This window comes from Enhydra lutris, unplaced genomic scaffold, assembly GCF_002288905.1.
Source record: "Enhydra lutris kenyoni isolate GAN:26980312 unplaced genomic scaffold, ASM228890v2 scaffoldscaffold85, whole genome shotgun sequence".
Classification (NCBI taxonomy): Eukaryota; Metazoa; Chordata; class Mammalia; order Carnivora; family Mustelidae; genus Enhydra; species Enhydra lutris.
In genome coordinates, this window is record NW_019154169.1 from 6614532 (window position 1) to 6640046 (window position 25515).

A 25515-nucleotide genomic window follows, 5' to 3' on the forward strand; every position below is an offset into this window, starting at 1 on the left:
TGAGTAAAGAGCCCAATGCGGGACCGATCCCAGGATACTAGGATCACAACCTGAGTTGAAGGCAGACACTTAATGAATGAGCCTCCAGGCGCCCCTAAAGATTAATCACTATACCCAATATTAATCAAACTCACAACCCCAAGATCAAGAGTTTCATGCTTTACCAACTGAGACGATCAGGTGCCCCAATGCCATTTTATAATAACATATATGCCATATATATTTCCATATATGTGTGTATGTAGAGGATAAAAGGTGTTCTTTGCACTGTTTTTATTTTTGCAAATGTTCTGTAATTTTGAAGTAATTTCCAAATGTCAAGTCAAAAACATATCGGATGAAGACTACTTCTGAAAACGGCAGCAGATTGAATCGGTCACAAGAATCCCCTGCAGAAAACAATGATGAAACTGGATAAAATACAACAAATAATTACTTCAAGTCACTGGAAAACACCCAAAAGTGACCAGCAACTGGTTGGAATAAAGAGTTTACATTAAAAAAGCTGCAGTAAAAAGGGAGGGGCTGGAATTTTCTTGCTACTAAGCATTCCCAACACACACAACGGCAGCAGAAATAGTGGTGAAATACCACAGCCTTATGGGCTTAAGGTGCCACTGGTCAGGATTCAGAGGTGGAACAGAAGCTGAAAATATGTGTTAAGAATAGAAGGAAATGGGGGGCGCCTGGGTGGCTCAGTGGGTTAAAGCCTCTGCCTTTGGCTCAGGTCATGATCCCAGGGTCCTGGGATAGAGCCCCTCATCAGGCTCTCTGCTCAGCGGGGAGACTGCTTCCTCCTCTCTCTGCCTGCCTCTCTGCCTGCTTGTGATCTCTGTCAATAAAAAAATAAAATAAAATAAATTAAAAAAAAAAAGAATAGAAGGAAATGGGATACCTGCCTGGCTCAGTTGGTGGAGCACATGATTCTTAGTCTTCAGGTTGTAAGTTCGAGCCCCATGTTGGGTATGGAGATTACTTAAAAATAAAATCTTAAAAAAAAAAAAAAAGAATAGAATGAAAGGCACAGTCTCAAATCCTTGTATTAGGAAAGAAGGAAGCCTGACCATGGTCGCCAAACTGTGGAAAGAACCAAGATGCCCTTCAATGGACGAATGGATAAGGAAGATGTGGTCCATATACACTATGGAGTATTATGCCTCCATCAGAAAGGATGAATACCCAACTTTTGTAGGAACATGGACGGGACTGGCAGAGATGATGCTGAGTGAAATAAGTCAAGCAGAGAGAGTCAATTATCATATGGTTTCACTTATTTGTGGAGCATAACAAATAGCATGGAGGACAAGGGGAGATGGAGAGGAGAAGGGAGTTGAGGGAAATGGGAAGGGGAGGTGAACCATGAGAGACTATGGACTCTGAAAAACAATCTGAGGGTTTTGAAGGGGCGGGGGGTGGGAGGTTGGGGGAACCAGGTGGTGGGTACTAGAGAGGGCATGGATTGCATGGAGCACTGGGTGTGGTGCAAAAACAATGAATACTGTTACGCTGAAAAGAAATTAAAAAAAAAAAAAAAAAAAAGGAAGCCTGAAAAGTAATCATGGTAAGCATCCATCTCAAAAACTTGGAAAAGAATAGCAAAATAAGTCCAAAGTAAGAATAGAAAGGAAATATTAAATACAAGTTCAGACATAATACATAAAATAGACAGGATCAGTAAAGCAAAAAAAAAAAAAAAAAAGGCAAAATAAGCAGATGAAACCGTTGTCTCTATACGAAACTCCAAAGAATATACACAGGACAAATTATGGGATTAATTAAATGTCTCAGCAAGGCTGCTGGGTATATGATCAGTATGACGAAATGAATTTTAGTTCTACATTTTAACCAAAAATTATAAAAATTTAGTTTTTAAAAACATAACTCTCAAAACAACAAAAAAAATAAGTCTATGTATAACTTTAAAGAAAGATGTACATTTACATTAAAAATTGTAAAACCTAGGGCGCCTGGGTGGGTCTGTGGGTTAAGCCTCTGCCTTCGGCTCAGTCATGATCTCAGGGTCATAGGATTGAGCCCTGCATCAGGCTCTCTGCTCAGCAGGGAGCCTGCTTCCCCCTTTCCCTCTGCCTGCCTCTCTGCCTATTTGTGATTTCTCTCTCTGTGTGTCAAATAAATAAGTAAAAATCTTAAAAAAAAATTTTAAGACCTAGCAATAGGTAGTAATAAAGATGTATTAATAAATAAGTAAAAGAAGACACCACACTAAGAGATTGTAAAAGATGCCAACTGTGAAAGATGTCAATTCTCTCTAAATTAATGAATATATTAATACATGTATTTTACTGAATATATAAATTCTATGCAACTATAACAAAATCCTGACAGGAGACTTTCCGAAATCTGACAAGCTGATTGTAAAAGCCCACTGGGCTAAAGCTACAAACACAAGAGTAAGACAGGAGGACTTGTCCTACCAGACACAAAGACTTACTATAAAGCTATAGGAAATTAAAACAGTGTGATATTTGCGCAGGCATAAAAAGTTACAGCAGTGGAATAAAACAGAGTTCACACACTGATCCAGGCATATACTGAAATTCAAAATATGAGAGGTGGCAAGGTAAATTGGAGAAAATGATGAATTATTCATTGAATGGGGTCAAGTCTGATGGTGATGCATTTAGAAATCTATAAAAATAGATTCATATCTCTCAACACTCACAAAATCAATTCCAGACAGAACAAAGACCTAAGGTGTAAAAAGCAAAATTTTTTTTTAATTTAAAGAAGAAAATCTAAATAATGTCTTTATGATCTTGACAGAGGGAAGGACTTCTTAAATAAAACAGACATATATACAGACAACACAAAAAATGTTTGACAAATCCAAACACATTAAAAATGAAATTATTATGAAAGGCCATTAAAACGCTGGGTAAATTTCATAACACTTTTGAAATGAAACTAATGGGAAACAGATCAGAGATTGCCAGAGGTTAAGGGTGGAGGGAGGGTAACACGAAGGGGTTTCTTTGTAGTGGTGGAACATCCTGTATCCTTACTGCGGATGTATCCTACATCATTCTATGTAGGTGACATAATTTCACAGTACTATACAACAACCACAAAAGAGTACATGTGAGAACTGATAAAATCTGAGTCTGATATAAGTCTATAGTGATTTAATAGTATTGTTACCAATGTCAACTTCCTGGTTTTGAAATTGGAGAAAGCTGGGTAAAAAATAGATGGGAACTTGGGGCACCTGGGTGGCTCAGTGGCTTAAAGCCTCTGCCTTCAGCTCAGGTCATGATCTCAGGGTCCTGGGATCAAGCCCTGCATCAGGCTCTCTGCTCATCGAGGAGCCTTGCTTCCCGCCCCCTCTCTCTGCCTGCCTCTCTGCCTACTTGTGATTTGTCCGTAAATAAATAAATAAAATCTTAAAAAAAAAAAAAAAAGAATAGATGGGAACTTGCTGTATTATCTTTACAAACTGAGACTTAAATTATTTCGAAATTAAACAACTTTTTATTTATTTTTTTTAAAAGATTTTATTTATTTATTTACTTACTTGAGAGATGGTGACAGAGATAGCACGAGAGCAAGAGCAGGGAGGAGAGGGAGAAGCAGGCAGGAGCCCAACATGGGGCTCAATCCCAGAACCCTGGGATCATGACCTGAGCCAAAGGCAGACACTTAACCAACTGAGCCAACCAGGAGCCCCTAAACAGCTTTTTATAAAGCAGGTAGGCAGTCCACAGATTGGAGGAAGATGGACATAATCCATTCAGCAGACAAAAAAGTCAGTTCCAGGATTTAAATTCTTCTACAAATGAACAAGAAAAAGAAAAGCAGGCAAAAGATTTGAGCAGAGAATTCGCAGGAGAGGAAACACCAATGCTTATCAACCTAAGAACATATGAAAAGATGCTCAAACTCAATGCTGATCAAATTAAAACTAGTGTGAGAGGCCATTTCATACCCAAAGGAGAGTCAGAAACATAAGTCTCTGTTATGGCAGCTTTGCAAACTAATGAAACAACTGTTGAGAGCAATTTGGCAATTTGGCATTACCTAGGCAGGAGGAATGAGTGCACAGTCTTTGACTCAGCTACTCTACTCCTAGGCATCTATCTTAGAGAAATGCCCAAGGACACATGTATTAGAACGTATATAGTTGCAATTTTTTTTAAGATTTTATTTATTTGAGAGAAAGAATGCGCACAAGAAGGGGGAGGGGCAAAAGGAGAGGGAGAAGCAGACTCCAGGCTGAGCAGGGAACCCGAAGTAGGGTTCCATCCCAGGACCCTGGGATCATGACCTGAGTCGAAGGCAGACACTTAACCAACCAAGCCAACCAGGTACCCCGATAGCTGCATTCTTCAATAGCCAATATTGGTAAAAACATAGATGTCCAACAAAATAAAGTGGATAAATGAATTGTGTTATAATTATGCATATAATACAATAAATACTATATAGTAGTGAAAATGAATGAACCAGAACAACATATATCAACATGGGTTCATCTCACAAACTCAGTGTCAGCAGAAAGAGCAAACTATAGGAGGATATACATAATATGATGACATTAATGAAAAGTTTAAAAATATGTCAAACAGGGGCGCCTGGGTGGCTCAGTGGGTTAAACCTCTGCCTTCAGCTCAAGTCATGATCTTGGGGTCCTGGGATCGAGCCCCGCATCGGGTTCTCTGCTCGGCAGGGAGCCTGCTTCCCCTCTCTCTCTCTGCTCTGCCTCTCTGCCTACTTGTGATCTCTCTCTTTGTCAAATAAATAAAATCTTTAAAGAAAAATAAAAAAATAAAAATAAAAATATGTCAAACAACACTGTAGATGGTTGAGGGATTCACACATATGCAAGAAAGCAAAAGACCATGCATGAGATTTATAACCCCTAATTTTGAAAAAACAGCTCCCTTTGGGCAGGGGTGTGGGGAGGTAGGGAAATAGGAACTTCAACTATTTAGGTAATGCCTTATTTCTTAAGCTGGGATGTTGGCTCATGAGCATTTTTTTTTAATTTTTTTTTTTATTTGACAGACGGAGATCACAAGTAGGCAGAGAGGCAGGCAGAGAGAGAGAGAGGAGAAAGCAGGCTCCCCGCGGAGCAGAGAGCCCGATGCAGGGCTCGATCCCTTGACCCTGGGATCATGACCCGAGCTGAAGGCAGAGGCTCCAACCCACTGAGCCACCCAGGCGCCCCATGAGCATATTTTTTTATTATTATTCATAGCTTACTGTAATCTTAACTACTAACACTTTTTTTAAATTATGGGAATTGGAAAGGTAGAAATAATCAATTACATTTCACCTACAGGAAACTAGAAAGTATCTAAAGGGTGGCAGACTTAATGTCCACAGGATAGATGTAGTTTTTAAGATCAAGAGAAGAGGGGTGCCTGAGTGGCTCAGTGGGTTTAAGCCTCTGCCTTCAGCTCAGGTCATTATCTCAGGGTCCTGGGATCGAGCCCGCCATCAGGCTCTCTGCTCAGCAGGGGCCTGCTTCCCACCCCCCTACCTGCCTCTCTGCGAACTTGTGATCTCTTTTGTCTGTCAAATAAATAAATAAAATTTAAAAAAAAATCAAGAGAAGAGAAAGAAGCCCATGAATGAGGAAAGACCGAACATGATGAAGAAGGCAAGCCAGGTAAAGAAAGGAGGTTTCCTGGTGGAGGAAAGAGACAAGGAAACCAAGAAAGCCCCTCCCTCAACTGAAAATGATATTCTAGAAGGTCATGCCAGGCAGACTTACCAATGACCTAGGAGGCCTGCGAAGAGCTTCTTCCCTGTACCTGAGAGATGCCTCCTCCTTCCCTATCTTCCAAGCTGTGAACGGTCCCATCTACCCTGTAACACACTCACCTGGACAGAGGCCCAGTGGATGTTGTCTCTCCTCTTTCCAGGGCTCTTCCCCTTGCTCCAGCTGAGAAATGAGTTTTGGTTTGGAAAATGGAACGTCTGCTCATGGGGAAAAAAACAAAAACAAAACAAACAAACAAAAACCAAGGAGATTCTTGGTCATGGGCTCAAGGGGCCATTTCGAATGTCAGAGCCAAATTGTGTAGGGAAACCCAAAGGGTGATACAAAGGGCCTGTAACTGTGAACTCTCTTCAGAAGAGCTGAGTAAGTAAACGTGCTTCTGGTCAGAAAAACAGCATATTAACACGTGGTGAAGGAAAATCACCTAGCTTTCAAACAAGAAAAGCAAAAAGAGAGCCCCAGCCTTGAGAAAGAGGCATTGGAAATGCGGTGTTAGAGGCAACATGAGTAAATCTCCCTGTTTTCAATTCCACTAAATCCAGATTTCCCCTGAGGGAGGGGGATTACTGTTCCTAAGCCCAACGCTAGGACAAAGCTGCTTCATAAGTAGCCTTTCCTTGTGATGTGCAGGAAATACTCTGTGGGGGCAGATTTCAAGTGGTAAGGGAAGCCATCCTTACCTAGTGAGACAAGGTGGCTGTAGGTCTCCAGCATCACTTCCCGGTGCAGGGTCCTCTGAGCTGGGCTCAGCAACCGCCACTCCTCCTGGCTAAAGTCCACAGCCACATCCCTGAATGCCACGAATGCCTTTAACACAAAACACACTGCTGTTCATCCAGGAGTTCACCTTGCTCAGGATGAAGAATCAAAAGGCTTCCCTGTGGGAGGTAGAGATTTCTAAGCCCTACTTTGGGTTATGAATGAAAGGTATCAGAATATGCCATTCCAAATTATGCCTTTTTGGCTTATGCCAAAATCATCATCATCATCATCATCATCATCATCCATTTTGGATTATTTTGGGCTGAAGGCATTGAGAAGAAGCAGACACAAGAAAAGCTCTCTGCCCTCCCCCTACCCACCTAAAAGCAGAATATAAATTTGTGAAAGTATCTTCCCGCTCTACCGGGAAGAGTAGAAGTTCATCTCTGGAAACAACTCTACACCCTTATCAGCCAGGAGATGGCACGAAGGAATCCACACAACAAACCTTACTAACTACCCCTTATCTTCCACCACTATTTGCCATCCTCACTCAAAATCCTTTTCCTTTGTCTTCTCACTTCTCTAAAAAGTTCTTTTTCTTTTGTTAAGATGTTATATGAGCCCAAGTTCTTTTTTTTTTAAGATTTTATTTATTTATTCATTCATTTATTTATTTGTCAGAGAGAGAGAGAGAGAGAGAGAGCACAAGCAGGCAGTGGCAGAGAGAGAAGCAGGCTCCCAGAAACAGGAGGAGAGAGAAGCAAGGAGCCCGTTGCGGGACTCAATCCCAGGACCCTGGGATCATGACCTGAGCTGAAGGCAGCGGCTTAACCAACTGAGCCACCCAGGCATCACATGAGCCCAAGTTCTAACCACCCCTTCAAGTTACTCATCACTGAGTGCTCCCATGTGTATCTGTGATGTATGTTAATAACCTTCTGTTTGTTTTTCTCTTGTTGATCTGTCTTTTGTTGGTCTAATTTATAGGGTGCCAGCCAATGAACCCAAAATAGGTCAAGGAAAAATTATTTTCTTTTCCTTCCCCTACATGGCCTAGGGCCAAGGGTTCAAACACCATTATTCTCCTTTCTCCATCCAGCCAGCTTCATTTATGCACCTACTACTGTCAACATTCTAGGCTAGCTGCTACCGGGGATGAAAGCAAAACACAAGTCCCTTCACATTAGGAACTTTAAATCTAGGCAGGGAGAAGAGGAAGACATCACACACAGTTAAACAGTAAAAAATAATTATCTTACTGAGCTTGAAGAGTATCAGAGACTACTTGGTCTAAGCATTTATGCTGTACTTACCTGAGGCAGCTGAGTCTCTTGGGGGTGAGGACCCACCAATATGTAGATTTTGTAGCAGGATGCATTCCTCCCCCTTGCTCATACTCCCACTGTCTTGATCCCACCTGAAGAGTGCAAAGTGCATGGGTGGGAAGACTATGGACTCAAATCACACTGTCCCCAAGTAGAGTGCCCATCAGCAAATTTAGTCTACCTCTCAGCACTTCCCAAGAAAAAATAGTGCTTACCTCACAGAATTGTGCTGAGGATCAGAGAGGTTGATAAATGTAAGGACTCAAAACAAAGGACTGTTGCACACAGTTAAGCACTCAGGGAGGATTTCCCTAGCTGTTCCATGAAAATTTTCTCTTCAGGTTCTTATTCCCCTCTGCTGCTTTTATGTACCCTCTTAATTCTAGATAACATGTTACTCATTTTTATTTTCTGACTGCCTATCAGACTCTAAGTTCCATATGCATTGTTCACTATTATTGTCCTAGTACCCAAAGCAGAGCCTACAAACACAAAGCAGTCAAATATTTTTAGATGACTGAATGTGCATTTATTATTATTATTCCCCTAACAAAGTTTCAAATGCCCTTCTGCTACCTAGAAGACTTTACTTTGGAGGGTGGGAATATATAATGGTCCTTGGCATGAAGGTTTTGGTGAGGTGTCTTGGCATGGAGGTGTACAGAACCCAAGCCCCAAGGAGTCTAGGGATTTAGTTCTGGGATTTTTCCTAGCTCATTAGTTTTTCTGTCTTTCAAAAGAGAGCATAATCTGGGGCTCCTGGGTGGCTCAATCGGTTGTGTCCATATCTTGGCTCTGGCTTAGGTCATGATCTCAGGGTTGTGAGATCAAGCCCCACATTAGGCTCCGTGCTTGGTGGGGAGTCTACTTGGGATTCTCTCTCTCCCTCTGCCCCTCTCCCTGCTCGCATACACCCTCTCTCCCTCTCTCTAAAATAAATAAATCTTTTGATTTTAAAAGAGGACACAATCTGCAGTCCAGGTAGGGTTACTTTGAGCCATACAAAGCATTTTCCTTATATCATTTATATGTTGGATGATTTCATATGAAAACATCAACTCATGAGCTCTGTTGAAAAAAGTCCATAAATCTGACTACTCACTCTGGGCTTTGCGTTGCTGCAGGGCCACAGATGGCTGAAGGTGACTCACGCTAGGGGCCCACTAGCCCACCCATGTTATTGGCAGATTGCTGCAACTCCTACCTTACCTGTTTCATTCAGCTACCTGCCTGGTCCCTTTGGTGACTTAATTTTGCTTCCCTCTCAGAACACCATTCCTCCTTGAGGGATGACACTGTCTCCCAAACTAATTCTATGCTGTGCCCTCTCAGGGGACCCTCCCCTAAATTTCCTGTTCACTATCAGCACAAGTGTTCTGCACTGGCTGTGGAATGGTCTTAAAACAGGACCCCACCTTGCATCCTTCCCCTGCCTATAGTAAGAGCAATCCCAGAAGCCAGCCCTTCATCAAAGTAATTAATTATAAATAAAGAACAGCCAGGATGAGTGAGTGCTATGGTTCTCACCCTTCATGTCTAGCTGTACTTTAGAACTAACTGTGGTGTTTTAAACTATGGACTCCTGGGTCTCTCCACAAATGGATAAAATCAGACTCTCTGGGGATAGGGCTTTTATACTTTTAAAGGCTCCTAAGTAGAGTCATAGTTTAAAATCACCAGGCCACAGGAAACTCAAGAGGGAGAGGTCAGTGGAGGATAGAGAGATCACAGCAGGTTTTATAAGAAGAAGGTGTGATCTTAGTTGTAAAGGGCAGGCAGGATTTTGAAGGATCAAGAAGAAAAAACAGGGATGGGCCCTTAAGACATATGGGATGGGAGGAAATAGGAATGAAAAGTGGCTAGCTGGAAAAGAGAGCAGGCAGGTAACGGCAGACTACAGAGGGTCTGAAAGGCCAAAGGAATATAAAATCCTATCCTCTACTGTGCACTGAAGGTAATATTTGAGTAATATACTTGATGAGTACACATGAGTGTACATGGTGAGTAGATGAGTGTACAAGTGGATAGCACGTGTAGCAAAATAGTCATTGTTGAATCTAGGTGGTGGGTATGTGAGTCAATGTTAAAGTCTTTATATTTTTTCTGTAGGTTTGAAACTTTTCATAATTAAATATTGAAGAGAAAAGACTATTCATTCATTCAGATATCTGCCTAGTCCCTGTGGTGATTTGATTTTATAGCCCCTCTTAGAATGAATACACACACTTTGTGTGTGCACGCATAGGTAACTAGAAAATCTCTAACAAAGAAGCAACACTGCAGACCAACCTACATTCTTTCAACAAGTTTAACACAACTGGTATTTGCACAGCCCTGGAAAAATTCATGGTTTCTTTGGCAGAGAACCACACACATAGTGGGTATGGAAACACTAAATGGATGACTCTCCAGGACCTATTCCAAACCTCTCTCACTGAGGAGCAACTCAGCTAGCAGGTGGGGGCACTAAAGCCAACTCAAGGGGAGGCCCGACTGGCATAAAAGTAACCTATCCCTTTGTCAACTGAAGAATGGATTGGTGGCCAACTGGAACCAACAAGACACAGTAGACTGCTGCTGGATCCTAGCAGAAGACGTCTACATTTTTAAGATGGAGTAATACGGAGGGGTGCCTGGGTGGCTCAGGGGGTTAAGCCTCTGCCCTTGGCTCAGGTCATGACGTCAGGGTCCTGGGATCAAGCCCCGCATTGGGCTTTCTGCTCGGCAGGTAGCCTGCTTCCTCCTCTCCCTGCCTACTTGTGATCTCTCTGTCAAATAAATGAATAAAATCTTTAAAGAAAAAAAGATGGAGTAATGCGGAGCCAGTACTTTTCCTGATGCTCATAAACGTGGACACAAATGACCCAACAGAGGCAGCTGAGTTCAGTGCATTGGCCTTAAGTGCGGTCCCTAAACCTATGGCACCAGCATCTCTTAGGAACTTGTTAGAAATACAAATTCTCAGGCCCCATCCCAGAAACACTGAAACAGAATTCTAGCATGTGGGGCCCAGCAACCTGTTTTAACAAGGCTTCTCGGGGATTCTGATTCACAGAAAAGTCTAAGAAATACTCAGTGGCTGGGGCACCTGGGTGGCTCAGTGGGTTAAAGCCTCTGCCTTCAGCTCAGGTCATGATCCCTGGGTGCTGGGATCGAGCTCTGCATCGGGCTCTCTGCTCAGCCGGGAGACTGCTTCCCTTCCCCTCTCTCTGCCTACTTGGGGTCTCTGTCTGTCAGATAAATACATTAAAAATCTTTAAAAAAAAAAAAAGAAAAAGAAAAAGAAATACTCAGTGACTAAAAGCACACTCTGGAGACAGACTGTGTTCAAATGACAGCCCTCTTTCTCCCACCACTTTGCACCAGTAACTTGACATTTCTGTGTCTCAATTTTCTGAAAATGGGTATTATAATATGACTTACCTTTTAGGATTGTTATGCAACTTAAAGTTGCCAATAATAAACATCCTACGACTGTGAGGGGAATTAGTGTGATGAGGCTGACACTGTGAACAGGGTAGAGTGGAAGAATGAAAGAACCCCAGTCCTTGATAAGCTTATGAAGGGAGAGGAAAAACCCCAAAGTGTGTCCTGGCTCAGGACTTTCTCTCAGGTGGGCTCAGTTATTGTTTAGGACAGCCCAAGGGGGGGTTCCTGTTGTTCGCAGCCAAAAGGTATAACATCCTATCTTGTAGCAATGGCTGCCTTCACACCCCCACCCTCTGCCCCCCAGTGAATCATGCCTCTTTTTTTCTACCCTTTAGGCATTCTCCTCCTATATTAACACTAGGCTTGGCCATGGGACATGCTTTAGCCAACTGGACATTGGCCACCATGATGCAAGCAAAGGTTTGGAAGGCATTTGGGTTTGGGGCTGGCCTTGTTTCTTTCTGTGCAGTCAACTCTGAGGCCGCCATGTAAGTAAATGGAGCTTGTCTGCTGATGAGGCCACAGAGAGAACCAAGGACTGAGGTACCTCAGCAGACCAGCCTGTCAACCGCGAGCCATATAAGGCCATCCTGCTGAGCAGCCTGCTGATGACAGTAAGAAGTAAGCCCAGGTAAACCGAGAGAAGAACCACTCTGCTGTGCCGAGCCTAACTGCTGACCCACAGAATTACGAATGAATAAGTGATTTTGTTTTAAGCCGAACTGGTAGAAAGAAATGAAATGTCATCACAATTACCAAAAACATGTGGCGTTAGCTGTGGGAACAGGAACAGCAGAGGTTATGTGCACAATTGGGAAAAGTAGTAAACGAATTGTTAGTGGAGGCTGGAAAAGTGGTTAAGGAAACCACTAGGGCAGCCTGAGAAAGGCCATGCCTTTTAGGTACTAGCAACACTGTCACCTGTGCTCACTTGGAAAACAGAAGAAAATACCTAATGATTTCCAGATCCTGCTGATGAGATCTCCGGGAACCCCATTAAAGGCTTCAGCTGGATGCCTCTAGCTACATATGAGAACTTATAGAAAGAGGAGAGTTAAAGAAGCAACCGAGGGACGCCTGGGTGGCTCAGTTGGTTAAGCAGCTGCCTTCGGCTCAGGTCATGATCCTAGCGTCCTGGGATCGAATCCCACATCGGGCTCCTTGTTCTGTGGGGAGCCTGCTTCTCCCTCTGCCTCTGCCTGCCACTCTGTCTGCCTATGCTCTCTCTCTCTCTCTCTCTCTCTCTTTTTCTGACAAATAAATAAATAAAAATCTTAAAAAAAAAAAAGAAGCAACCGAGCCTGGGTGGCTCAGTGGGTTAAAGCCTCTGCCTTCAGTTCAGGTCATGATCCCAAGGTCCTAGGATCGAGCCCCGCATTGGGCACTCTGCTCAGCAGGGAGCCTGCTTCCCCCTCTTTCTCTGCCTGCCTCTCTGCCTACTTGTGATCTCTGTCTGTCAAATTGATAAATAAAATCTTTAAAAAAAAAAAAAGCAAGTGAGCAGTTTGTAAGCATAATTCAGGGAGAATACAGACATGGAAAAAAAACAAGAACCAAAGCACCTTAAGCAACTAGCTTGTTACTGTCATGTATGGACAGTCATCCCGCCCCAGCCAAACTGCCAGTGGACTGCAGTGACACGAGCTAAGCCCCGGTGAAGCCTGCCAAACACTCTTCTGTGCCCAGCTCAAAACGCTGACCCATCAAATTGTGTGCTAATGAATTATTTTAAGTCAGTAAGCTTTGGGGTGGTTTGTTATGCAGCAAGGGCTAACTGATACACTGGTAAAGAAATGTCATGGTAGATGAAAAATACTTTATAACCAATATCATCCTTGACTTGCTGTGATGCTCGTGCTGTCAGAAACTTCTTAGATTTAGGGGTGCCTGGGTGGCTCAGTTGGTTAAGCTTCTGCCTTCAGCTCAGGTCACGATCCCAAGGTCCTAGGCCTGAGTCCCGAACCGAGATCTCTGCTCAGTTGGGAGCCTCCTTCTTCCTCTGTCTGCTCTGCCTTCTGCTCCCCCTGCTTGTGCTCACACGCTCTCTCTCTGACAAATAAATAAAAATCTTAAAAAAAAAAAAAAAAAAAAAAAGAAAGAAAGAAACTCCTTAGATTTGGCAAGTATTAGATTCAGTCCTTCCATCTTTCTCTTACTCCTGGGCCTGAAATCATTACATGGAAAAGAGGATAGATTCCTCTGAACAACTTGAACAGTTATTTGTCTTCCTTTCTCCAGCCAAGCTCCTAAAAAATGACTTAATCTAAGTTAAAGATGTAATAAACACATTTTCAGAATTAATAACCAGAACATGATGTCAGTAACAGCACAACACATTTGAGACGAGGAGTGTCCTGGGGCGCCTGGGTGGCACAGTTGGTTAAACATCCAACTCTTGATTTCAGCTCAGGCCATGATCTCAGGGTCATGAGATTGAGCCCCTAGTCCAGTTCCACACTCAGTGGGGAGTCTGCTTGAAGATTCTCTCCCTCTTCCCCTCCCCCTGCTCTCTTTCTCTCTCTCTTAAATAAATAAATGTGAAATGAGGAGTGTTCTGAATACCTAAGACACTGTTGTGAGCCACTGAAGGAGGGCTTCTGAACAGAAAAGTAATGTCCCTGTAATGTTTGGGGAAAATGAGAAAGACAGAAACATGCAGTGGGAGCAAAGGACCATATCAACACATAGAAACCAACCAGGACACTCTTTTCACAGGAGAAAAGAAAAAGATCTGTGCTGGCAGGTCTACCCTGGGAATGCACAACTGCACAGCACAGCAATAAAAATGAAACGAAAACCCTGCAAAACATAAAGTAGACATCATGATGGAAGAAGGGGGCCTCAAAAATAGAAGAAATAATCAAAAGGATCAAATGTTTTAGAACAGGCAGAGTTCCAAAGCTCCAACTGGGTGAGTCCCCACTGCTTTGCAATGGTCATTTCAACTCGCCTTATCATATATTTGCTGTGAGAATAAATACAAATCTATAAAAGAATTTCACATTCAAAATTGATCATAGAAGCAAAATTTACAATAATTAAAATATTGGGAATAAGTTAAATGCCCCCCCCAAATTGGAAGGGACCCTCTTGTACCACTGGTGGGAATACAAGCTGGTGCAACCACCATGGAAGATAGTATGAAGGTTCCTCGAAAGTTAAAAATAGGGGCACCTGGGTGGCTCAGTCAGCTAAGAGTCTGCCTTCAGCTCAGGTCATGATCCTGGAGTCCCGGGATCAAGCCCCACATTGGTCTCCCCACTCAATGGGGAGCCTGCTTCTCCCACTGCCTCTCCCCCTACTTGTGTTCTCTCTCTCTCATATTAAAAAAAAAAAAAAGAAAAAGAAAAAGTTAAAAAAAAAATAGAATTACCCTATGATCCAGTAATCACACTACTGGGTATTTAGCCAAAAGTATAAAAAAACAATTCAAAGAGATACATACACCCCTGTGTTTATAGTAACATTATTTATAATAACCAAATTATGGAAGCAGCCCACGTGTCCATCAATAGATGAATTGATAAAGAAGATGTGACCTATATATATAAAATGAAATATCACTGAGCCATAAAAAAGAATGAAAAGTTGCCATTTGCAACATGGATGGGAGCTAGAGGGTATAATGCTAAGCAAAATAGTCAGAGAGAGACAAATACCATACGATTTCACTCATATGTGGAATTTAGAAACAAAATAAACAAGCAAAGGAAAAAAGAGAGAGAGAGAGAAACCAAGAAATAGAATCTTAACTGTTGAGAACAAACCAATGGATACTAGAGAGGAGGTAGTGGGTGGAGTGAGGGGAGGTAGAGGGGAAGCTGTGGGAGGAGTGAAACAGGTGATAGAAATTAAGGAGGGCATTTGTGATGAGCACTGGGTGATGTATGGAAGTGCTGAATCTCTATATTATACACCTGAATTTATATAACACTGTAGGTTAACTATAATGCAATTAAAAAATAATAATAAAAATGATCCCCCAAATTGGAAAATAATGGATGGGTTCATCCATTCAATGCACTATATTACAGAAATCACTTCCAGTGGGTTAAGTACTGGCTATTCCTCCACCTATAAAATATGGGTCTGGGTAGAGAGCTGATACCAGTTTTATTTTTTTTTATTTTAAAAAATATTGTATTTATTTATTTATTTGAGAGAGATAGAGATAGCGACAGAGATTGTGAGAGAGAACATGAGCAGAGGGGAGAGGGAGAAGCAGGCTCCTCACTGAGGAGGGAGCCTGACTTGGGACTCGATCCCAGCACCCCAGGATCATGACCTGAGCTGAAAGCAGACATTTAACAGACTGAGCCACCCAGGTGCCCCTGGCACTAGCTTTAATATACTGATTTTATCATTAAGGTCTGTCAAAATGTGTGTGTGTGTGTGTGTGTGTGTGTGTGTAAATTGAAACAAAACCCCAATGGTAACAGAATCCCAAAATAAAATGGAAGGCCCACAAGTATGCAGGCTGTACCTTTACACATTACTGACTGTCGTCCATCAAGTATTCTGCACACGGTAGACAGTCAGCAAATTTGTTCAATGGAATCAGTGAGAAAATGCTAAGGATTAGTAACATCATGTGCCTGTCAGCCCATCTCATTTGTTACAAATTCCATTTTATTCTCTCAGGCAAAGGTCCTTGCCAGTGACCTAATACCCTACTGTGTATCTGTTTAAATTGCTTTGTATAATTCAGATGTCATGCATATCAGAGTACTTAGATAGTCTACCCAAATCCTCTGAAATATGTAGTTAATTAATATGCCCTAAATAACTTATCAATACAAACAACAGAAACTTCTTTGCTACTTAATTCCTCCAAATTAATTTATTTAAGGCTGTGGTTCCTCTATGCACTCAACATTCTGGATGTGTCAGGTACTCCTCTAGGCACAAGAAGTTTCATCTTAAACAACTTATCCATTCAAATGCTTGTACCCTTTGATCAATTCTCCCAATTTTTTTTTTTTTAAGTATTAGGGGAAGGAAAAAAAAATCAACTCACACAAATGCCTGGCTTTTCCCAGGAAATCAGAATGCTTTCCTATTAACATTATGAGTAGTGAAGAAAATACACACAAAATATTCAATGTTACCTTAGGAAATGCCCTGAATTAGATTTATTATGCATTCTTGGCACTAACACTTTCAAATGAATGAAATACAAATGAGAAACACAGAATTCTCCAAGTTGTTCTGATAACATCCAGGCGATTGTAAATCTCTACCACAAAGGACCAGGATTAAGAATAAATCAAGGTCACAGAAAAAAAAAAGAATAAATTGAGGTCTCATTTTCTGTTTAAACTTTCTTTTTTTCATAAGGATAGTCAAGGAAGATCTGAAATAGCCAAGTTAATGCATATCAAAACTGAGAGTAAGCCAGCCTGGCAACTTTGCTGGTGCTCAATAAATATTAATCACATTCAGTTAAGTCCAGGTCATCATAGCCACCATTCACAGGGGTAGAAAGTTTCCCCTTAATTAAGAAATATTCCCCTATATATCCATGTCATTGATTTTCTTATGTCAAATTCTTTCCCCAAATCCTTCAAAACCTAGCTTATTCAAAGACCAAATCTATATTCCTCAGTCTGGTACTCAACCTAGCCACCCAGACTAAGAGGTGGAAAATGAAAATCCTTCAGGGGCAAGGTAGGTAATATAAATGAGGGAGGCAGGCCAAATGTTAGCTGGTCAGTGGTTTCAACCTCAGTTTGGAAGATACTGTGGAAAGTGCAGCTAGTAAACTCTGCAGGACCTGTCCAAATGAAGACACTGTTCAGTGTGAATTCCCTGACACCACAGTGCAATTTATTTTCAGAGAGGCAGGCAATCCAGAATTTTTGGTGAAATCTCCCATTGCCAGATGTGGAAAATGCTCTCAATAAAAAATTCAGGTTAGGGGCGCCTGGGTGGCTCAGTGGGTTAAGCCGCTGCCTTCGGCTCAGGTCATGATCTCAGGGTCCTGGGATCCAGTCCCGCATCGGGCCCTCTGCTTGGCAGGGAGCCTGCTTCCCTCTCTCTCTCTCTCTCTCTGCCTGCCTCTCTGTCTACTTGTGATCTCTCTCTGTCAAATAAATAAACACAATCTTAAAAAAAAAAATTCAGGTCAGACCATCAAGCTCTCCTCTGTTCCACGTGTCTGTATCTTCACCAGCACATAGTTAAAAATCAACCTTAAATAACGCCATTAGTTACTACAATCTTCCCACACTGTAGCAAGGGCAGTGTGCCCAGCCTCAGGCTAACCATACTTCCGTCTCTCCTCTCTGCTCTGCCAACTCTCCAACTTACCAAACCCTCAGGGGCCGTTCAGACAGCCCTACTTCTTCCAGAAGCCCTCCCTAACCACTTCAGGTCATAAGCATCTCTGCTGGCCCTGTCTTGCATCACTACCACTGGACAGTCAAGCTTGGATGTTCCTGTATTTTTATTTAAACTGTTCCGTGTGTTGTTTACAACTGACGACTTCGCGGATGACTGAGCTATGGATGGAGCGGAAAGGAATGCTGATGGGGGGACTCCCATGTAAGGTGAGCCACCCCTCCTCCAGGAACAGGTGTGAACTTTGCCCAATATCAACAAGACAGCCTGCAGTGCAAGAAAAAAAAAAGATTCATCCTGTTGGCAGTCAACATGGAATTTGATGAAAATTCTCACCTCTTTTTTGGCTTTCAGGAGCCCCATGGCCATTTTCCTGGTCTCCTGAATGCTCTCCCTGGAGAAGGGCAAAGTCTCAGAAGACAGATCTGGGGATATGAAGAGAAACGAGAGCGTTCCTAGATGGAAAAGCCCCTCCCCAGGAGTCAAGGCGGGTATGTGCCGGAGTCCCACACCTAGGGGTTCAGTGTCACAGAAATCACCAGCACAATCCAATTCCCATCCAGAGCCCTGGGAAAGGGGTTCAGAGTGACAGAGCACCCTCAAGTTCAGCCCCAAGCTCTGGCCAGGGAATGAAGCCCATGTCCCCCTGCAGAGGAATAAGGGTCTGTCTCTAACTCTATGGGCTGGAATGAAAAGATAATGGTCTGGAGGTGCCTACGGAAGAGCGCCCGAGTTCAGAGGCACCCTGTGTCCTCACGAGTAAAACAGGGACAAGCAGAAGGACGTGCTGACAAGGCAATGACTATAGGGCACTCACGGAACGCGGGGCGCACGTTGCCGATCTTGAGGCTGACGCTCGGGAACTAAGCACAGAACTGTGAGAACTACCCGAAGACCGAGGATTCCCCAGCGGCCAACTACAGAGTGGGCGGGACCTACCAACGGGAAGCGCTCCTGCCACGTCAACGCCACAGCAAGGAGAGCGCGACGGACAGCGGAAGTGGCCGCGCGGGCCCCTGGAAAGTGTAGTCTTTGGGATGGAGAGGTTGTGGTGGCAGGGTGACTCTGACGTCTGCACGACTCATACAACGAAGTTTAGGAGCTCACTGTTAAGATGCCCAGACCGCAAGGCGTGCATGCTTTTCCTCCGAGGGCCAATGAGATCTCGCGGACCACGAGAGTCGCAGAAATGCCCGAGGATTCTAGAAAATGTGGTCCTGGCGCCCCACCGGTGTTACGGAGGCGGGTGGACAGACTGCGCGCTGACCTTCAGCAGCGCGGGTGAGCTAGGGTAACCCATGTCAAGGCTCCGCCCTGTATGCCCTTCCAGGAGCAGAAACCAGAGTCCAGATTGGCGCGAGTGGGCGCGGCTCAGGACAAAGCTCTTGGGGGACGAAGCCGTGGAGTGATGCTCTGCTGGGACTCCGGGATAGGAGCGACACCGGCCTTGGTGCGCCAGTCCGCACAGGAACGCCGAGGCTATTTTCTAGGAGAGCGGGATTGGCTTGGGCTAACTCCCTGCATAGCGGTGGATGGCTCTGATCCTGTATCTCGGAGATGTTTGTGGGTGGGGAAGGAGGACTGAGGCCAAGAGCAAACGGCTCCCTAGTGGTAGAAGTAGTAGTGTGATGAGAAACTGTGACTTGATCCAGAAATCCCTGGGTTTTGTTGTTGTTGTTGTTGTTTTGTTTTGTTTTGTTTTTATTGGAAGCTACGTGACAGGTGCCACTTAGAAGAAACTTACCAGGGTTGTGGTTGGGAGGTGGGGGCATGGGGTATGAAGAGGAAGCAGAACTTGACAGTTTTGTTCACCATGAATTTTTTTTGCATTAATTTTTATTTTCAAAGATACTACCTCAAAATGCTTATCTTGATTACTGAGTTTTTCTGGTGCCCCCTTATATTTTGCCCTCAAAGTCCCAGCTGTAGGGAAAGGCATGAATAGATCTGACATTGTATGAACCTCATTGGCACTAATTGGCCTGTAGTCTTGATAGGAAGTGAGGGCCTGGCTTCTGGCATTAAGTAGCCAGAAAGAGGCCTTTGGGAGCTTATCCAGAATTGTTGCATTGTGAGTTATCCTTTCTTTCCTGACTTCCTTAATATCCACAATTCCCTGATATCTGAACCTCCCAAACCCCACCCACAAAGCACCTCCCAGACCTATCATGATGATGCAAATATTCAAAGACTACTCTTGAATCTTCACATCCCACTCCAGAATCTCTTCCAATACCCCTTTACTTGGAAAAGTTAAAAAAAAAAAAAAGTTTGCATGTTAGTATCAGCCTACCCCAATAAGATGATGTTCAGGAAGGATCAGCCTTGTGTCCTATTCCAATCCTGGTGGCACAGCTCACAGAGGGTTTTATATCCATGAATGTGGAATGCTTGTTGACAGAACTCAACAAGAACCAAAAATCAGGCACGGGGCTGTGAAGAGGAGACATGAAATGGAAGAACTGAGAGTGTTAGAGAAGGAATTGGGGTGCAGGGAGTGGGAGGTGGTTGGAGGTGGGATCCTGAGATAATCCAGATCCCTGCATGTAGACATGTGTGTACACAGTGAAGAGAGACCCAGGCTGATAGGTTACCTTAGAAAGACAATCATAATATAACAGCAGGTCAGGTGATGATGTGACTCTATGAACTTACTCCCCTTTCTTTCCTTCAGAGAAGGAAAAGGGACTGGAGGTTGAATCAGTCACTAGTGGCCAATGACTTAATCATGCCTGTGTAATGAAGCATCCATAAAAACCCCAAACAATGGGAGTTTGGAGAGCTTCCAGGTTGATGGAGATTTGGGGAGAGTGCACTCAGAATGAAAGCTCTGTGACCCTTCCCTGTTCCTTGCCCTATGCATCTCTCCCATGTGGTTGTTCCTATATTATCTGTCTATAATAAACTGGTAATCTGGTAAGTAAAACATTTCTCTGAATTCTGTGAGAATTTAGCCTGAAAGTGATCTATGACCTAGAAATTAAGGCTGAAAACAAAGGAGCTAGTAATCACCTTTCAGGTCAGAAAGCTAACATAAAAGTAGGATATGAGAGAGGGAAGAAATAATCAGATGAGGGTGGGGGTGGAGCACTTATGGGGATGCAGGAGGCAAGGAGGAGGGCAGTTTGTGCACAGAATCATTAAAGAGAGACGGTCTTTGGGGAGGTGTGCACACAAGGATCGTGGCTAGATTGGAATATGACAGATACCCCTGAAAGGTATATTCAGGGGTTGACATTGAATAAAAAGTGGAGTCAAGTGGAGAGCCTTTCCCATTCTGCACACAGATGGGAGGAGAGCATGGATATAATCAGCAGGTGATGGGCAAATGGGGAGCAGACAAATGGGGAGTAAATAAACACAGCAAATAGTCCCTCAAGAGGGAGATGGGGGAAATGAGCACAATCCTGTCACACACACGCACGCGCGCACACACACACACAGAGAAAGAGAGAGAGAGAGAAGGAGGGAGGGAGAGAGAGAGAGAGGAAGGGGGCGATGCCTGGGTGGCTCAGTCATTAAGTGTCTGCCTTCAGCTCGGGTCATGATCCCAAGATTCTGGGGCTCTCTGCTCAGCTGGAAGCTTGCTTCTCCCTCTCCCACTCCCCCTACTTGTGCTCCCTCTCTCACTGTCTCTCTGTCAAATAAATAAATCTTTAAAAAAGAAACAAAGGTAATACAGAAAGAAAGAGGGAGGGAGGAAGGGAGGAAGGGAAAAAAAAGAAAAAGAAAGACACATAACCCTTAAATCTACTCATGTGGAAACTCAGGTTCAAGGGTAAGAGATGGCTGCACACACCTCTGCTATGTCACCTGCAGCCACAGGGTGGCAGGCAACACCTTCTGTTCCTAAAGAGTTAGCCAGAGAAGGCAGTCCCGCAGGGACAGGTCAGGAGAAGTTAGGGCCTCCCAAAGGGACCTACTGGTCCCACACTGAAACTCTAGCAGGCAGGAGGCCCACAGTGAGAGAAAAAACACAAAGTAAACATAATACTTATATACCTTTATAATAAACTATTTCATATACATTCAAGTAGAGATGGATACAGTGACAGAAAATAAGGTAGAGAAATCATGGAGACAGCAAGTAATCACAGAGACAGAAAATAAGGTAGAGGAATCACGGAGAGTCATAGTGATGGATAAGTAAATGATAATGTAAGGGGAATGGACCCACATATGTAGACTGTACGTGTTCACACAAATACTTGTATTTGTGCGCCACTCAGTAGAGATGTTTACACAAGCTGCAGTCAGGCTGTGAAGTCAACAGATGAAGGAAAGACAAAGCAGTTAGAGAGTATTAGACACAAACACAGCTCCTCGCCCCCTTCTGAACACGTTACTACCGCCCACAGCAGTAGATGCCTACTCCGGCCCGGGGCCACTTCTCCTACAGCCTCACAGACACGGATGTACATACCCCAGAACTCACGAGAAGCAAAAACCAGGAAGTGCAGAGGCTGTGGAAGACAGACTTCGAGCAGGAGGGATTAGAAACTCCAGGGGAGGGAATCCCAGGGGATCCAGATGGGGGCTCAAAGGCCAGGCAGTGAGCAGACACGGGCGTCTGTGACTGAGTCAGCATGAACTCAAACATTGTCTGATACAAGGCTTCTAGAAAGCTGCTGCAACAGACCCAGGTGGGGGGCTTAGTAAACACGGACTGCTGGGCCTCCCCCCCAAGTTTCTAATTCAGTGTCTGTGTGGCGCCTGAGAATCTGCATTGCTAACATGTTTCCAGGTAACACTGATGCTGCAGGTCCAAGCCGCACACTGGGCTCTACTCTAACACCAGGTCAGGGGGAGGAACGAAAGAGCAAATTGGCCGCAGAAGGGACTTGAACCCTGGGTGCAGGGGGGTTCTCTGGAAACTCCTCAAACATAAAAACCTCCAAGATGCTGAAAGAGCGTTAACAGCATCAAGTCTACAAATAAAAGGTACCACTGAGGCAGGGCTCTTTCAGGTAGTGACACACCCAACCACCGGACCCACGTAGACCTTCCAGAAAACCCAGAACCCTGGAACTCTGAGAACCCCTACTTTCTACCCTCCCTGATATCTGACACCCTGTTTCCTGATAACATTCCATTATAGCACAGGAAGGAACATCACTAATATGCCCATTTTTATGGACTTTCCTAGGTAAAAATATCCACTCAAGTAGAAATTTTTTGAAATAAATATTTTTCATTTAAAAAAACACAAAATTTTACATCAGTTTAATGGAAACCCTAAAACACATAGGAAAGATATAAAAAGATGTAAAAGATATAAAAATAATTATTAAAAATAGTCAACAAGCAAAGCAATAGTTAAGAGATCTTATATTCTAAAAAATATATATAGCTATATGTGCTATTTTAAAAATCAAGGCAGAAACATAAGCATAAGGGGTGCTACACACCTCTAAATTCATGCATTCCAGTTTTCCAGTTTAACTCTAAAATTAATCTGGAGATCTGTCAAGAAAGATCTGTGAAAAAAATGGGGAAAGTGTCTAATGTAACCGATGGGACAAAGAAAATGATTATTAGTAAGTAATGCAAATAAATGCCCAACCAAGACAAAAAAGCATGACACGTCTTATGGGGAAAGACTGAGATGGGGGATAAAAGAAAAACAAAAAACAAAAAACTGTGATTCTCAAAGGAAAGTAAGACAGAAGAAATCAGGGCAGAATATTAAGATTGGAAATGAGTCTCTGTATCAGAAAAGGAATGCAACAAATGGCAAGAGAGGAAACAGAGGCAGGAGTCACAGGCTCCAGGGATCTGGAGGTCCATGAGAATAAAGGAGGCAGGAAGAGAGGTGGAGTGAGTTCAAAAAATCATTCCCTAAAAAAAAAAAAAAAAAATCATTCCCTAGAGCTGTGCTGTTTGATGACGCAGCCACTCATCACATGTGGCTACTAAGCACTAGAAACACAGCTAGTCTGTCTGAATCGAGAAATGGTGTAGGGATAAAATACACTCCAGGGGCACCTGGAGAGCTCATCCAGTTAAGCGTCTGCCTTCAGCTCAGGTCATCAGCAGGGAGCTTCTCTCTCTCCCTTTGCCTTTTGCTCCCCATGCTTGGGCTCTCCCGCTGGCTCGCTATCTGCCAAATAAATAAAATCTTAAAAAAAACAACAACAATAAAAAACTATCTCCCAAGCACATACCCGCAAACTAAAGAATTTTAAAGTGTTAAGGGTCACTGTCTCAATTATCACCATGACATGAGATCAAAACCAAACCAGCAGGTGCCATATAGACCGGATGTGTCAACTGAAAATAAAGATATGCTGCGCACGGAGAAGCACTGAACTTACCCAGTGGGGCAGCGGGGCCAGGAGGTGCCACGCCTGTATCTGGGTGTGCATTTGAATGGACGGATCACACCCTCATCCCCACAGCTCTGCAGTCCTTCACTCCTTCAATCGCACTGCAGGGGTGGAGCTGGGAGGGGAATCCACATCCTGGTGATAACCATGGGGAAAGAGACACTTTGGGATTTTGCCCTGATCTCTGAGTGGTATTTTCTCTTCTCCCTCTGGGTTATATTTTCTTGCTGTCCACCTGTCTACCATTTTGCCAGCCCAAACTGTAGCCCTCTCCTGTGCCTTTCTCAATGTGAATGTTGAAGGCTTAGTCTTACCTCTTCAATCTCTACATGATTTACCCACAATTCAGACCTAAAAGAATAAAAACAAGATTTGCCTGAGGAGGTCCAGCCTCCCCCTCCTTAGGGCAACCCTTAAAGAAACATCAGCCCAGTGTCTCCCCATCTCTGCTCAACAACTCTTTGTGACCCCTCCTTCAGCAACAGAAGGCAAATTCTTACCTAGGCCCACCTGCCTCCATGAACTGTAATACAGCACAGACACCCAGAGGATAACTCAATATAATTTAACATAATACAAAGTCAGAAAGGGATGTCCATTATGAAATGTTTAAACAATAAAGCTGCAGTGATGGGGAGGGAGGGGGAAGAGGACAGGAGTCTAGGATGGGCTGGGAAGGAGTCCAGAGAAACTCCACATCCCGGATTAGGGGGTGGGGGCAATCAGACTCTGAAAAGACAGGTAAGCCAAAATTCTATCTATGCAAACACACACAATTAAGATCACACCACATCGAATCAGGTGGGTTAGGAATGACAGACACCGGAGGAAGCAATTGCAAATGTGAAGGGGTTTCTCCATAAACCGTTAGGAGTGTAAAAGCCAGAGACACCTCCAAGATGTGTTTATAGCAGTATTTCTTCAATTATCAAGACAAAGGCTGGAGTAGCAAGGAGGGATGGAGGCCAGGCCCTTCCCCTGGATCATCAATGTGAACCAGGCAGCCAGTCACTCTGGAGGCTACCATTTTCCCCATGAGGAATCAAAGCCACAGAGAAGCTCATGGGTGGGTTCAAGGTCAGACAGGTAATAAAGATTAGATCTGAGATCTGAATGTTGGCCTCCCAGGCCTGTGCCTGATGCACAACGACTAAAAATCAATCTCAATGGTAAGTAAAAAGTATCTCTCCAAATCCCTCAAGTTATTCTTTTCTGTCAGTATTTGTTCTAAGCTGGACACTGCAGAAGAAAAGGGAGAAAATGAAAACTCAGGAAACTAAACACACTTCTAAACTGATGCATGTCAAAGAAGAAAATGCAACATACCCAAGGATAAAATTTCATTTGGCACAGGGACCTAAGCCTGTATGAGGTCTCTCATCCAAAGCTATGAAATAAATCCTACAAAAATTAAAGATCCACTGAGTAATATTTTAAAGGATTTGGGAGGTGGTGCTATTACCTATTACTAAAAGAATCAAACCAGGGTTATAGTTTTTAAACAAAACAAAAATCCCTAAACCTCCTTAACTGGCTGTTTTTTCTACAAAAACTATGTACATCTGCCCAAAAATTAAGATATTAAAGAAACTGGGGAATTATTACTAATACTGTGGTATCAAAGTCAGGAACTTAAAAAAATTCCAAA

General features: G+C 43.4%; 1 protein-coding gene across 4 annotated transcripts in view; it reads right to left on the bottom strand.

Moving 5' to 3' along the window:
- Positions 1-25515, bottom strand: part of LOC111161453 (zinc finger protein 527) — a 511863-nt gene that overhangs the window by 447976 nt on the left and 38372 nt on the right. For 2 of the 4 annotated variants that reach the window (XM_022525117.1, XM_022525116.1), the window contains exons 1-2: positions 6424-6472; positions 5845-5940 (exon numbers count right to left, since the gene is read on the bottom strand). The exons of 1 other annotated variant lie outside the window; for it this stretch is intronic. In XM_022525117.1, coding sequence (XP_022380825.1) covers positions 5845-5940; positions 6424-6457 — 130 coding nt within the window. In that variant the 5' untranslated portion in view covers positions 6458-6472. Of the gene's footprint in view, positions 1-5838; positions 5941-6423; positions 6473-25515 lie in introns of those variants that run through there. One more of the 4 variants, XM_022525115.1, reaches the window with a different exon arrangement.